The sequence below is a fragment of the Theobroma cacao genome, chromosome 3 (genome assembly GCF_053813885.1).
Source record: "Theobroma cacao isolate CCN51 chromosome 3, ASM5381388v1, whole genome shotgun sequence".
Lineage (NCBI taxonomy): Eukaryota > Viridiplantae > Streptophyta > Magnoliopsida > Malvales > Malvaceae > Theobroma > Theobroma cacao.
Genome location: NC_142641.1, coordinates 35,490,413 through 35,507,301, shown reverse-complemented (window position 1 = coordinate 35,507,301; position 16,889 = coordinate 35,490,413). Strand labels below are relative to the sequence as shown.

Sequence of the window (16,889 nt, the reverse complement as noted above, 5' to 3'; positions counted from 1 at the left end):
AGAAGCCTGGCGAGCACACGTATTGGTCATATTGGCTCACGGCATAATATTGACTGCATCACATTAATTTTCGACCCTCTACTCATTCGAATCTTGAAAATCCGTCACAAATCAACCATTTTCTTGCCGCTGGCTAAAGGCAACATATTAATGGTCCAAAGCTCAAAATCATCATCTTTGATACGCCGTAGTCGCCTTCCAGTTAGGCTAAGGCTCCCCACGCACTAATTGTCTCCCACATGGTCGGGTCCATAACATCTGCATCATCACATCACATAGTGTCTAAGACCAAGCCTAGCCACCTGTTGAATGATGGTATATTTATCCAAATTTAATTAGAAAACCAACTTGGAGTATTATCTTGCGCTAAACATGCAAACCAATTCTGATTCTTCAAGCTGGCGAATGATATAACATTCCTCCAAACACTTGTCAATAACATGCCCATATTTACATCATCTATAATTCTCTTGATACGTTTTGTCAACGTCACGTCAAGGAATCATGCACTTTTTATTTAATTTGTTTTGTGTAATTACATGCCATGTTTGTCAGCTAAACGAATTGTTGATTCAAATCTAAACAGTCTGCAAAGCTGTTCTACGAACCTGATGGTCCTGGTTTTGGTTAGAAAGCTCCTGTCTATATGCAACATGTTGTCTATATTTAGCACAAAAAAACTTCTAGGCCTTCTTTCATAATTCTCTTTTGTACTTTGTACAGCAACCAATAACAAACCAAGGGGCATGCATGGTGCCACTTGTGGGGAAGGCAGCAAGGAGAGAGCATTCCAATCCATGTCCCTATTTGAGAGCTACTCAGTTAAGTATTCCATGACACTTAGGAAGGAGAAGAATCACTTCTAACCCAATTGGAAAGGGATCCATCGCTTTGGGGTTAAAGGCAGGGCCCAATTTTGCAGCAGATGACTAGACACAGATGCGACCCGGGGCCAATCAGTTTGAGAATCTGAAATCTGATCTGGCAGGGGCAGGTGTGCCCTAGAGCCCTTCAAAATTGGAGCACTGGAGCATAGAGCTAAATCATATCCCACTAAATCTATGTATGACTAGGAGAGACTGATCCACTGTAACCTTTGAATGTTGCATGTGCGAGCTAAGATTTGATGCTACCAGGGAGTTGGGAAGTCTGTGGTGGGCATTAATAAAGAAAAGGATTGGTGTTTGAACACGGAAACATCAAGCAAGCAACTTTGTCAAAGATATAGTTGTAACCAATTTCAATTCTAGTCGAGGGCAGGGGCAGACCATTCCATCAAAAGCTGTTCCATGGAGTGCATGTGCCTTGCCCTTTTTGTCTTTACATCATATCTCCGGAGGGCCCCAGAGGACTAGACACTGGGGAGTTTCCTTTGGTGTAATTTTCTGCTGTCCATGCCTTGGTGGAAGAGCATGTTTTTCATGGTCAAAAAAGGACTTAAGGACGAAAGAGATCTATATTATCTTGGAGTTGAATGGTGTGGATTATTTGGATGGATGGGCATCTCTGAGTGGGATTCCATGTTTGGAAAAATGTTTACTTTGTAGAAAATCGATGATGATTTAGTGCTGGAGCCAATTTTAACTATAGTTACGGTGGTTGGTGAACTTTCCTACTCACCCAAATCAATTCAAATTAATTCAAAAGTAGTTTGGATTTGAAGCTTTTCATCTGTCTTCACTTGCATTCTTTGTTTCCCTGTCTTTAGGGTCGGCATTATTTACTGTCCTTTATGGGTTCCACCAGGAATTTGTGTGTCTGTGAGAGAAAGCGAGAAAGAGAAGGAGGGATTTAATAAAGTATATAAATAAAGATAAATTAAAATTTAGTATATCAACACATCTGCACTTGCTCTCTCTGTTCCATCAAGATTCTACAAAAGAATCACTAGATGTTCCAGGAGTAACAGGCCGAGGTTGTAATCATCAGAGTTGAATAAACAAACAAAGGGAAGGACAAAGAACAAATAGAGTAGCAAAAAAAATGGTAAAAGAAAAGGGGAAAATATGGAGGGAAGACAAAGCCAAGGAAATCCTCTAGGTAGACTTTTCTTCTCCTTCCTCATATTTTTCAATTTTTTTTTCTTTTTCTACTGGTTTCTCTAACTAAATTTAATTGAACTCGAACTCCACTTCAATCACTTGTAACAAAATGTTGTCCGATCATATGTCTCGATCAGCAACGAGAACCTTTCTTGCAATTAAGTGCACCAGCATTAGTCGTTATCGTAGCCACAAGTGAAGATGGCCTAGCACCCAAGCTAGAAGCCTTAGCATAGCTCGAGGAGGCGCCCGCACCAGACGGGGTGAAAAATGCACCATTCACCATCAGGTCCCCTTCTGATCTCCAATTCCAGCCCTTCCATTCACTCTCGGGTGCATCTTCATGCTTGGTCACCTGCACGAAATAATTATGACTCATCAACTCTTATTAAATACTATACCTTCAACTTCAATGGATTGGACTTTCGGTTTTAAGTAGTATTAAATTGGGTTCTCACCTCTTTGCTGAATCTGTCTTCAGGTGCAGTAAATCTGTTCCCTTGGCTGTTGATGGTTGGGTTAGCACTCCCTCCAATGGCATACATTTCCCAATGGGTGTAGTCGTTGTTCACCACGTGGAAATACCCATGTCTACATCTGTAAATGTGAAAAAAAGTTGTTGTTTTAGTCTTTAATTGATGACCCACATAACCAATTCACTGTAAGATATGTACCTCGACAATGGGTTTTTTTTAACCCTTGAAATCTTATTAAAGTGAAAAGGTAGGATGGGCTAAATTATTTTAAATAACTATAAATATGTTAATACCCTATATGGCGTGCTTTTTTGTTACCCTTTAATTATTTACCTTGGCATTCTTTGGACAAGCCCTTCTCCAAAGTGATTAAAGGCTATGGTGACTTGCATGTTCTTGTCCTGAGTATAGGAATCACTGTGCCCCAATAGCATAACCTTATCATGGTGAGTCATGTAGTTGTTCGAAATGGTGATGGCCGTGGACCCGTGGATGGCATCAACCAGCCCGTCCTTGCAGTTTGATAATGAATTATGATCAACCCAAACGTGGCTAGAACCAAAGATAGACACGCCATCACCGTCCGATATGGTCCTCCAGCCATAATGCCGTGGGGAGTCCCTCACCATAGCATTCCCTCCTTGCTTGCAGTCATGAATGTTGAGTCCATGAATAATAATGTTGGTCACAAACTGGATAGTAATGCATGGACCTCCGGCAATGTGAACACTAGCACCCCTGCCGTCGATTGTCTTGAAAGAGTTCATGATGAGTTCTTCCTTCAATTGAATGGTCATGTCACGAGCGAAAATGATCCACAATGGTTCATCTTGAATCACAGCGTGCCTCAGAGTTCCTGGCTTGGGGTTCACTGGGTCGTCGTTACCAGAGTCAGTGACAACGTAAATTTTACCATCTCTTCCACCAACGGCATTCTTGCCAAACCCAATTGCACAGTCAGCAAGCCTCTGGCGGTTCGTCTCCCAATTGGGGTCACATCGCCAGCAGTCGTCAATGGGGTTGCCGGTGCCGCAGGAGAGGTATCCAAGGTTCCTCCTAGACGCATTGATTGCCCTGCCCAAAGTAACAAAAGAGAATGTTAACACATTTCAATATTCGAGTCCGCAAGAATGTGACAGTTTAGACATTTTCCAACTGCCTCTAAGGTAGTGCCTAGTGGTGTAGCCATTTACCTGTGCACATCTTGCATTACAGCTTCTGGGTCTTGAACTGGGGAAGAAGAAATGAGAGTTGGGATCAGAAGAGAGGTTAAGAGGAACAGAAGAGAAAGTGAAGGGATTGCCATTTCCTTTTTTTTTTTTTTTCTTTTCCTCTTGTTTGTTCAGACAGTAGGGAAGGGAGAGTTGAGCTTGAGAGAAAAGAAAAGAAGAGAGGGGTCCTTATAAAGGGATTAAAGCCTTGCTCAATGGCGTGATTAAACTAAACATGTGGGGACGCTATGCGTCGTGATTTCAGGTTTTTACGGGATTCCAGTTGGGTAGTTTTGGCCGTTAAGCAAGGCCCTGAATAAAGCTGCCCAAACAGTCAAAAAGCAAACAAGAAAAAGAAAAAGAAAACACAAAGTTATTTCTCCTGGTGCTAAATTCTCTTCCCCCCTGCCCTTTGTGTTTTTTTTTTTGGCGTTCTCCATCTAGATTCTAGGTTGCCCTCACTGCGGCATGTCATGTACCATCATTTGAGGGGGGATTTTCCCTGGCATATTGGCGCATGGGTAGGAGTGAGTTTTTGTTCAATATATTTGCCTTCGCTAGTCATTGCATTGAGAAGGACATTAGGGAAAATAAAATCCCAAATGAGAACAACACTTTGTTGCTCCATTGGTTAATATGTTTAGAAAGTATGCCAATAAATTTATGGATTTTATGGGGCCCTAATCCATTTGCTTGATTTGGTCGCCAAAGGGTGAATACTGTCTATGTCTTTACATGCTTTTTCCTCATTAAATAACGTGAACACTAAAAGTTCAGATGAAAACCCACATAAGAAGATGGAAGTTATAAATGAAAATTCAGCTAATTCCATGCAATACTTAAAATTTTGCCTACCAAAAAATGTAGTTGATACATTATATATACGTAATTTCATTTGTACATACAATTTGTACCATTCTTATCCCATGTGTGATTAAGAATGAGCCTTATCATGGTGGCCAGAAATTATTACCCAACTCTCCATCCTAACAATAATACTAGTAATTAACTACTCTATAAATTTGCACAGGTCACTCTCCACTTAACTTCAAGTCCAAGCTGGCTCAGCAATATTCAGAAACTATTTAATTTTGCTTTCTTTTTCATTCTCTTTTTTTTTTCTTTCAGAATTAATTGATAATAAATTAAATTGAAAATTCTCGTGACAGCAGCACATGGTTTTGTGCTCTAATTCAAACATCACTGGACGTGTAGGCCCAACATTTTGTTTTCTTTGCTTACTATTTTCGTCTTTTAAAATTGTTCCTAGCCGCAAAGTTCGCCGAAAATTTCACATACCAAACAAAAATGCATTAGGATGCATGCTGACATGGCAAATTTTGAATCTCTGAAACTGCCACTTGTCTAAGCCCATAGCCGACACATGGCCCGCGTCGGCGTAGCTTCCGTTCATTGGCTGAGCTGGACGTTTCTACTGAAAGCTACGTGGATTCTTATTATCTCCTCGGGTTCTCCTGTCGCTCCCTAAGCGAATCGCAGCCGTCGAGTATGAATTTTGAAGGGTGATCATAGCCGTTGGTTTTGGAATATTGTGGGGTCCGAGGTACTTTAAGGAAAGAAAATAACATAAGGACGTGAAAGTCTTTGTCAAGCAGTTAGTGTAGGGATGAAAGAAAAGATTAAAAAGGCACAGCCATGTTATTAGTTGGCCCTTTTTAGAGGTTCTTGGTCCAAACTTGCTTTTCTTTTGGTGGTGGGCTGGTGATTGAAAACAACTGGACAGCTTCTCCCATCCACTAACACGTGGTACACAATGCTGCTGCCATGCGGCAGTGCCGTGTTAGCCAATACTTTTTTCTCTCTCCTTTGCACATGCAGTATATCCTGTTATATCACAATCGAATCCACATTGTTTTGTAATGCATTCATTTTTTTCCATGTCATTATTTCCTAATTTGCTGCTTAATTCATGGATTAGAATTTGGAAAATCAATTCTTATTAGATTTTGGATATAAAATTTTGGAATAGTTTAGGACTAAATATAGTCAATGTTATAGGTACTCGAAATTAATAGTCAAGTTTTTTAGGTAATATAATTAATTTAGAGCACTTGGTCAAATTTTGTGCACATTTTTGGTGGGCAATGCCACCGACAAGAAATGCGCATTTTGATTGTTTCCCCACAAAAAAAAAAATCACATTTTGATCTACCACATCAGAATAGAAGGCAAAACTTAAATTAAGTAAGAGAAAATCAATCATTCTTTAATGAAAAGTGATTGAGATATAAACTAATTTTGATAGTTAGGGTTCAGCAAAATCATTTTGAACCAAATAAACCGATTGAACTGAAATGAGTTTTGTTTCTTCAATTCGGTTTTAATGATTTTTATAGTGTGCAATTTTGTAAGTTCAATTATTTTAATCAATTTAGTTTGATTTTCAATAGTTAAATTACTTGATCGAGTAAATCGAAAAATCAAACTTGAATTAACAAAAATAAAATTATTACATATAAATATATTAATAAATAACTGTTTTTGAATTTGTTAAAAATGTTGTTTAATTTACTGGAACCTATAAGAAATTTGTTTTAATTTGATTTTTGAAATAGACTGAGCTAACTAAAAGTAGTTTGATTTTTATTAGTTTGATTAATTATAATACTTCGACTTGATTTTTGCTGAAGATAAATTTAATTTTTTTTTATTTTCGAAATTTGAACACCGAATCCCCCGTTTGCAAAACCCTAAAATATATAATAGCTACGTTTTCAATATCAACGATTTAGTCTTTCTTCTTTAAGAAGAGTTGGAATTTCTTAAAGTTGTATTTGTTTTCATAAATACACCTCAAAATGTGCAACAAAACTAATATTAGTAATAAACGAGAAGCTGCTATAGTATGACTCTGAAACTAAATATTTGCACTTAAAATTAGCTTAAATGTTAAAATATTATAAAAAACTCCAACAACTACAATCAACGTAAGTGTTTCATGTCACTTGCAAATAATCGACTATCATACTGTTTTTTTTTTTTTCAACAAAATTACATTTATTAATGTACGCCATTTTCCCCTCTAATAACAGTTGAAGTACTATAGTTTAAGATAGCTATTAATATCCATCCAATTGCATTTGGAAGGTGTCACGTATTTGTCAATATGTTTTATGTAAGTGCTTCTCATTCATTTTCCGTTCCTTTCCTTTACATGCAACATGCATATGAAAAAACGCATGATAAAGATGCATGAAACGAGATTTGATACAAGCAGGGGGTGAAGGTTGTCTATGAGGAGGGTGGAAGCATGTCCCCTCTGCCCACCAATCAACCAAAGCTCATGATGGTTTAGCAAACATCATTTATTGGATGCCGGCTTCCATCCTGAACCACATAAGAACCACGCCCGCTCGCATCAAATCAATTCTTAACCACATACCCTTCTTTGGATTGGCTGCCCTTATGTATCCAATGTCCCTTGCCCTACACCACATTAACATTATTAATTGATTTTATGATCAATCTATGTATTTCTTTTATACATGTAATTTCCAGTTATATAATTAAAATGTAACAACTACATTATAAGATTTAAATTAACTCGATATCTTTAAATCAGAATTTCTTAATTATAATTAATTATTCAACAATTAAGGTAGTTTCACAAGAATACGCTATATATATTCATTTACTAAACATATGTACATAAATTATATAAATAAGTTAAATTTTGATTATCCAAAGAATAAAAGGATATATAGTATTTGCACCTTCCTTTTTCATAGGTGTCTAAGTGGGTCTCAATATGTGAGAGGAATTTATATTAAGTGCAGTATTTTTTTTATGGAGAAGGTATTTGTTTATGCTCTTGTAAGTATTGTATGATTGAAAAATTCTTACATCGGTCTTACTTACACATTAATTATATAGCTGATGCGTGTAATTATAAATGTCACATATATAAATATTTATGAATTTTCCCTTCTCATTAATGTCACATTAAAAATCATTATTAATTAGTAGATTAATATATGCAAATTTTGATTTATCATATCTGTAGTTGATGTGTAATATGTTTATAGAGAAAAAATGAAAAGAAAAGCGTAGTGTGATATATCGTATAAATTCAAGAGGGATGTACGTTTAAATGATAAAATGATGTTAAATAGGTAGTGATAAAGTAACAGAGAAAGAAGTATGTTTTAATGGAGTTTATATAGCTTTACACGTCTGTTTACGCCGAACAATTGGGAGTTAGAAAAATATTATGATGTAGACCAGTCATATATAGTTCATGATGAAAACTGAATATATAACATTATCAACTTGTTTGCGTAAAAGAAAAGCTTAATCTCATGCATGCTAACTATACATTATATCACTGCTATGATCAAAACCTTATGTTAAAATATTTCAGAGTCGGACCCGCCAATAGGTATAGTGTTCTTGATCTTAAGAAGTACCATTGAGCGCCCCCCATATCAAGTTGTTACCTAAAAGCTTCTGCTTTGGATAACAAAATTGTTGGTAGATTGATGATGTTTGGTAATTCTTGGTTTTTCTTTTGTTCTTTAAATTTGTATTTTAATAAAGTGGTGGACAGAGTAATGTCGTATTATAGAGACTCGACATGCCGTGTGATAAAGTAATAATAATTAATTAGCTGGAGAATGGTAATTACATCTAAATATAAAATCATTTCTTTGATACCATACGTGAAGCTACCGGTAACAGTTAAGTTTTGCTTCCATCACCAAATGCGAGTTGATAACAAACAGATCAAATGCAAGTTAGAAGCAAAGCGGGCTAGGTTTTATATATACTATAAATAATAAATAACCTATATATTTAAATTAATTACGGCCATGCATATGGATTTTTTTTTATTATGCTACTTAGTTAATTAATGAGACAAAAGCAACAGACCAGATGATGTAATCATTGGTAGCCATGTGCCACGGACACTAATTTCTCCGTGCTAGCTAGAGCTCAGCCATGCCTTTTTTTAAACTCGAGAAATGATGGTAATTTTCGTTACCTTTAATCAGTGATGTCGGGGGGAAGGGCATGTGTCGTTAAAGTCAAACTTGCACCATGATTACAGGATGCAATCATCTTTCTCATTTCTGCATTTGTGTTGCAAGAAATTGACAAATAGGATCGTTTTATTAACTTTGAACAAAAGAAAATCAGATAACAATCAATGTTTAATTAGCTGAGTTGGTTGCATAATAGAAATAAGGGTATGATCCTCTTAAGACAATTTATAATAATTAAGGCTATTTAGAAGTGGAAGGTAAGGTTAATAGGATGACAAAATTTATTTTCCATTTTTATTTTAAAATGTAATATAAACATTTATACGTATAGGAAAAGGTACTATTTATATTATTTCCATAGTACATAATTCAATGAACAAATTCGTTTGTTAAGCTCATATATCGAAGAATTTAGTTTGTTGTTGATGAAGTTAGCATGCGGTGAAACTAACCATGTTTTACACCCAAATAAACGGACCTGATTTGATATATATGCCACCAAAAGGAGACGAGACGGGATAAACAACATTTCTTAATAACTTGCAGGGCTGGAGTCTATTGTCTGATTATTTGCTGGACTTGTTTGTATTGTGGCCCATTTGACGTTTAATAAAGGCTCTAGGTCCAAGATTCAGGAGTAGCCTACCCAAATACCGAACCAACATATTCCAAAAGTTTTTATTCATTAACATGAGATAAATGGTCATGCTGCCTTCAGTTGGCATTGACAGTTTCTATTCTGGAAGAGAGCTTCAACTTCAAAGTTTTTTTTTTTTTGACTGAGAAAAGTGGATTCGAATCTTCTTTTTAAATAAAAGATTATAAACCAACTAATAAATCAAATACTCGGATGCATTTTAAATATTTAAAATTTATTCATATATTAATTCAAAAGGTTATCTAACTTCCTATTAGTGATACAATTCTAATACTCACGCCTTGCCTTAGCTCTTGTCATCCAAAAATACCAATGTAAATATTATCATAATAAATATTTAAGAAAAGAAATATCTTATTCAAATATTCTTGTGTAGAATATCATTGCATGATTCTTTTGAAAATTATGAAATTTAGAGTTAGCAAAAAAATATAAGTAATTTTAGCTTTAACATGAACATATAAACAAATTATTCAATATAATTTAAGCATGTTTGCTATAGTAAATTCTTTTTTCTTTTTCTTGATTGATTACATTTCTTCAAGTAAACTCGTAACAAGTCTTTTTAAAATAATTTATACTTGACCTAAAGATTATTATCTTTTTCCATAAGAGTGAAAATCCACATTTAATTCCTTAAAATGCAAAAAAAAAAAAAAAGTTTGTTAAAAAGTAGATAAGGATTATATTGTTAACCATTATAATTTCACTTCATTATCTTTTTATATGGGTTTGTGTATCTCAATTGTGTATAGACATTTGACGAGATCAAACGCGTAAATTAATTATCATGATCCATCATTCTTTTATATAATGAACTTAATAAATGCATCTTTCTAATTTCAAATCAAATTTTAACTAAATTCAGTTAAAACCAAAATAATTACAAAAGTTTTTTTTAATATAGTGGCTTTATTTTTAAGTCTATATTCTTTTCAACCTTTGTTTTTTTAGTTCTTGTTTTCTCCCATACCATCCTCGCCACCCTAATGCCGCTCTTGCCACCCTAAAGGGCAGAAAGCTTACCAGCAACGAAAAACAAACTCCTAATCCTTAAACCGAAGATAGTGATAGCAACAACAAATTAATACCAGCAACCAGAAAATAATTAAAACTCTAAACCGAATGCTTAAATCCTAAACCAGCAACAATGGAGAAATCTTAAACTCAATATTTTAAAGATAAAAATTTGTCAGTATCTCTTTTTTCGTTTTTATAGGTAGTTTCCAAGACTTCCCAAATTTTCTTTGGAGTTTCATATTGGAGTAGAGATCATATAGACGATCTGTCAAAGTATTTAAAATGTGTCCACGACATCAATTCATCTTCTTCATGTTTTTTTTCTCTTTGCCTTTTGTGCATCAGAGTCTTCAACAGTCAGTTCTGGAAGTGCATCAAGAGTTGGATCTAGAACATAATAAATCTTCAAGGCTGTGAGCAAAAACACCATCTTATCTCTCCAACGGGTGAAATTGGTTCCATCAAACCGATCAAGTTTGATGAATTCTTGATTCATAAGTTGAAATCTTGAATTTGAATTAGACTCCATTGAAAACAACTCTTTAAAATTGTTAGAAAATTAGTAGAAGAAGAAAAGAGAAAAAAGTAAGGCTTGAGGCGTGCTGTAACACACTTTCTTTAAAGAGTTGTTGCCTACTATGGGCATTCGCAGGCAAGGACTCTCCAAGATACAACAAGCCTTTTTTGCAGAATGCTTTGAATGAATTTTGGCTTGGAAGTACGTTCTTTTATAGACAGTGAGAGATTGTGTCTGCTGTCTTTCAACAGATGCGTCCTTTTTATTTTCAACAGATGTGTCTGTACTAATTTTTTTTTATAGATGTATCTGTTGTATTTCAACAGACGTATCTACAACTTTCAATAGTTGTGTTTGTTGTAAATACTTATTTTTTATTGTTAAAAAATTAGTAGAAGAAGAAAAGAGAAGAAAATAAGGCTTGAGGCGTGCTGTAACACACTTTCTTTAAAGAGTTGTTGCCTACTATGGGGATTCGCAGACAAGGTCTCTCAAGGATACAACAAGCCTTTTTTGCAAAATGCTTTGAATGAATTTTGGCTTGGAAGTACATTCTTTATAGACAGTGAGAGGTTGTCTTTCAACAGATACGTCCTTTTTATTTTAAATAGATGTGTCGATACTGTTTTTTTTTACAGATGTGTCTGTTGTATTTCAACAGACGTATCTACAACTTTCAATAGTTGTGTTTGTTGTAAATACTTATTTTTTATTTATTTTTATTTTATTATTTTTTAAAAGTTATATTTATTCTTAAACAATCACACCTAAAAATTATCTTCCAACAAATATTACAAACTATTCAACAATCCCCCACTAGTTTGTAATATTAATAATACTATGCATAATAGAAAGTATCTTGAAGATTTGAACTTTCTATTAGTGTAGAAATTTTAAAGTTAAGACGAAGTTATTAGTATCACAAGGATTGAACCTCAACTCCTTATGTCATAACCGAAAATATCACACACATAGTATTATTTTTTAAGATTCTGCCAATTACTTTAGGATTTATATGGCTTTGTGCTAATCATGGTTTCATGAATATTTACAAGAATAAACCCTTTTAATTCTTGGTTGGAGCGGCACCACTCCAATATTCATATAAGTGGAATTTGTATTTATGCCCCTGTTACTACAAGTATTTGATGTTTCCATTAAGAGCCTTTTGCTCATCCTTTTCTTGTAACAGTTGCACTGAATGTTCTAGAATAAGTCTATTTGAATATTCTAGAATGAGGTTATTTAATATAAAATTCAGTGCATAATGATAGCATATAGTAACTTGTTATTACCCATTGAACTTTTATTGTTAGTTTTGCTAACTCAAAGTTGGGTTTCCATTACTAATGCTTTTAAGTCAAGGGTTTTAGCTTCATTCCACTAAAAGTTGACTTTATAGCCTTTCTTGGCAAAGCTTTGGTAAGTGAATCAGCCAAATTCTTGCAAGATTTAACATAAACTATTGTTATAATGCCATTATAGATTAATTCTCTTATATAGGCATGTTGCAGACGTATGTGTCTAGACTTTCCATTATAGATCTTATTATGGGCTACACACATTGTAGCATCACTGTCACAATATATGGAAATGGCTGGCATTGGTTGTGGCCATAACTTTATATCTAATAACAAATTTCTCAACCATTCTGCTTCTTTTTCAGCAGTTGCTAATGCTAAAAATTTCGATTCCATTGTGGAATGTGTATTACAAGTCTACTTCTTAGATGCCCAACTAATGGCATCACCTTCTAAAGTAAAAATCCATCTTGATGTGGATTTATTGTCATTAATAGTAGTTATCCAACTAGCATCAGAAAATCCTTCTAAAGCACCAAGAAAACCATTGTAACAAATTTCTAAATTTTTTTTTGTTTTCTTTAAATATCCAAGTACTCTAGTAATAGCCTTCTAATGATCCTTGCTAGGTTTACTTGTAAACCTTGAAAGTTTGCAAACAGTAAAGGCTATATCCAATCTGGTACAATGTGCAACATACATAATGCTGCCTATGACACTGACGTATTCTAATTATGCCATAACTCTTTCACAATTCTTAATCAATTTTATACTCGAATCATAAGGAGTATTAAACTCTTTGATTTCCAAATGACTATATTTGTGAACAATTTTCTCTATGTAATGTGATTGATTTAATGAAATCACATTTTGATCTCTTTTGACCTTAATTCCCAAGATTGTGTCAACTTCATTGAGATTTTTCATTTTGAAAACTGAAGTCAAATATTTATTGATTTCAACAATTTCAAGTATATATGTACTAAAGATCAGCAAATCATCTACATAAAGACATATGATTACATCATAGTCTTTTGTAAATTTAGAGTAAATGCATTTATCTGCATTATTATGTACAAATCCATTTGAAAGTATAGTACTATCAAACTTTTCATGCCATTGCTTTGGAGCTTGTTTCAATCCATAAAGAGATTTGATTAGTTTACAAACCTTCTTTTCGTTTTCAGGAAGTATAAAACCTTCAGGTTGCTCCATATATATTTCTTCATTAGGATCTCCATTTAAACAGGTAGTTTTAACATCCATTTGATGTACATGTAATTTATGAATAGACGCCAAAGCCAAAAGTGTTCTTATGGATGGTATTCTTGCTACCGGGGTGTAAGTATCAAAATAATCAATGCCTTCTTTTTGCGTGAAACCTTTGGCAACTAGTCTAGCTTTAAAGGTTTGCACTGAACCATCTGTGTTATATTTCCTTCTAAATACCCATTTACAACCTATGGGTTTTGATCCAAGAGGAAGATCAACCAAAACCCATGTTTTGTTTGATAAGATTGAATCCATTTCATCATTTATTGCTTCTTTCGAAAAAGCTACATCCCTTGAAGACATAGCTTCTTTAAATGTTTTTGGATCATCTTCAACGTTTAACAAAATAGGTATCTTTTTACACACTTTGGTTCTACTTCCTTCCACAAGGAATGCTAATGTCTGCGAGTCAACAAAATCTGGATCTAAGTACTTTGTTTTTATGGCTCTTTGACTTCTTCTCGGCTCAATTTGAGTATCATCCTTTTTTCTTTTACTGGATATATTATGAGAAGTCATATCACTTTGGTCACAACTTGGAATTAAGACATTTTGTTCATAATCTTTATTATTAGAGTTATACATAAATTTATTTTCAATAAATTCAACATGTATAAACTCTACAATAACATTTGATTGTAAATCTAAAATTCTATACGCTTTAGAATGTTGGGCATAGTCAACAAAAATGCCTTTTGTTGCTATGGGTCCAAGCTTTGTTCTTTGTGGTTCAAGAACTTTATAAAAGGCCAAGCACCACCGCACTTTAAAATATTCCAAGTTTGGTTTTCTTCCATTCCAAAGTTCATAAGGTGAGACCTTAATACTCTTAGAAGGAACTTTATTCAGTATATGACATGTTGTTAATAAGGCTTCACCCCATAAATCATGCGATAGATGTGCATTTAATAACTTAGCATTTGTCATATCAACCAAAGTTTTATTTTTCCTTTCAGCTAATCCATTTTGTTGTGGTGAATAAGGAGCACTTTTTTGATGTATTAAACCATTTTCTTTACAAAAATGATCAAATTCTGTAGGAAAATATTCTCTTCCTCTATCACTTCTTAGAATTTTGATTTTTTTACCTTTTTGGTTTTCCACAACAAATTTATATTCTTTAAATTTCTAAAAAGCTTCATTTTTTGTTTTAATTAAATAGACATAAGTGAACTTAGAATAATCATCTATGAAAGTTAGAAAATATCTCTTTCCTCCTCTAGTTAATTTTTCATTTAATTCACATATATAAGAATGCACAATATCTACTAATTGTGAGTTTTTTTTTACACTACGAAAAGGTTTCTTTGTCATTTTTGCTTGTATACATATTTCACATTTTTCTAAGTGCTCATGTTTGCATGCAATATAACCATATTTAGACATAAATCTCATGGAACCAAAATTTAAATGTCTTAATCTAGCATGCCATAATACAGAATTAGACTCAACAGTCCCTTTTCCTTCAACTTTGGTTGTAACATGATTTCCCATCAAAACATTTTCTGATTTATTAATTTTCATGTATGTCTTGAACAAGTTTTTGTCATTGCATACATGAATTGTAGCACCAGAATCTAGCCACCAATCTTTACTTTTATTCGAATCAACAACCATATTCAATTCTGTTACCATTCCAATATTCATTGTAGAAACCATGGCAACCAATTCATTGACAACCTCTTCTATTATGTTTGCTTTTTCAGGATTTTTAGAACGAAAATTCTTTCCTGCCTTCCTTAATCTGCATTCACTAATCATATGGCCTTTCTTTCTACAATGGAAAGATTTTATATTTTTTTTTATCTTTTTTCTTAAAGGCCTGTCTTGATACTTCAGTGCAGATGACTTGGATTTCATAGAATTCTTACCAAAATTTTTAGAATTCTGACTCACAAGATTCACCTTTGAATCAAAGGGTTGAAATAGTGTATTACGAGCACGTGTTTCACATTCTATTTGCATCCGAGTCATGAATTGTTCTATTGATAGAGACTCCATAGAATACATAACCTTTTTTCTATAATTATTCCAAGATTGAGGCAGTTTAGAAAGAATTGCACCTATTTGTAGCGTATCAGAAACCTTAACCTCAAGTTCTTTTAGTTTTGAAACTAAAACTTGTAAATCATGTACTTGATCCATGATAGGGAGATTGTCTATCTTAAACTCAAAATATTTTAAAGATAAAAATTTGTCAGTACCTCTTTTTTCGTTTTTATAGGTAGTTTCCAAGGCTTCCCAAATTTCATTTGGAGTTTTCAGATTGGAGTAGAGATCATATAGACGATCTGTCAAAGTATTTAGAATGTGTCCACGACATATAAATTCATCTTCTTCACGTTTTTTTCTCTATGCCTTTTGTGCATAAGAGTCTTCAACAGTTGGTTCTGGAGGTGCAATAAGAGTTGGTTCTAGAACATAAAAATCCTTCAAGGCTGTGAGCAAAAACACCATCTTATCTCTCTAGCAGGTGAAATTGGTTCCATCAAATCGATCAAGTTTGATGAATTCTTGATTCATAAGTTGAAATTTTGAATTTGAATTAGACTCTATTGAAAAAAACTCTTTAAAATTGTTAGAAAATTAGTAGAAGAAGAAAAGAGAAAAAGTAAGGCTTGAGGCATGCTGTAACACACTTTCTTTAAAGAGTTGTTGTCTACTATGGGGATTCACAAACAAGGACTCTCCAGGATACAACAAGCCTTTTTTTGTAGAATGCTTTGAATGAATTTTGGCTTGGAAGTATGTTCTTTTATAGATAGTGAGAGGTTGTGTCTGTTGTCTTTCAACAGATGCGTCTTTTTTATTTTCAACAGATGTGTCGGTATTGTTTTTTTAACAGATGTGTTTGTTGTATTTCAGCAGACGTATCTACAACTTTCAATAGTTGTGTTTGTTGTAAATACTTATTTTTTATTTATTTTTATTTTATTATTTTTTAAAAAGTTATATTTATTCTTAAACAATCACACCTGAATAATTATCTTCTAACAAATATTACAAACTATTCAACAGAAAAGGGAGGTCAAACCAGCAGAAAGCTCACTTCTTGAGGTAGCTTAAATTGAAGGTCATCCGGTGAGCTTCAATGTTGGGCTAGTCAGAAAGGAGAAGGGATGGGAGGCGCTGCTCAAAGGGGGGGGGGGGGGGACGAGAAGGAACGAGAGGCGAAGAAGGAGGAATCAACCATTGCAGGGGTTGGGTCGATTGCTAGCGTAGGTCCAATGCGACGTTGTGGGGGGTGGGGAGGGGGGAGGGGTGCGTTGGTGTGGGGAGGGAAGTAAGGGAGGTAGAGAGACAGAAAGTTGAGGGGAAAAGAGAGAAGTGAGAAATGGGGGAGGGGGGGGGGGGGGGAAGAAAGGGAATCGAAATTTTAATTTAGAAAT

At 34.2% G+C, this 16,889-nt stretch overlaps 1 protein-coding gene across 1 annotated transcript; it reads right to left on the bottom strand.

Annotated features, from left to right (window-relative positions):
• Positions 1–1,790: 1,790 nt before the first annotated feature.
• Positions 1,791–3,909, bottom strand: LOC18605010 (putative pectate lyase 18). Its single transcript, XM_007037753.3, has 4 exons — positions 3,712–3,909; positions 2,852–3,592; positions 2,501–2,639; positions 1,791–2,397 (listed from the first exon to the last, which is right to left on the bottom strand). The coding sequence occupies exons 1-4, from the start codon at positions 3,822–3,824 to the stop codon at positions 2,176–2,178; spliced, it is 1,215 nt and encodes a 404-aa protein (XP_007037815.1). The 5' UTR covers positions 3,825–3,909; the 3' UTR covers positions 1,791–2,175.
• Between the last annotated feature and the right edge of the window lie 12,980 nt (positions 3,910–16,889).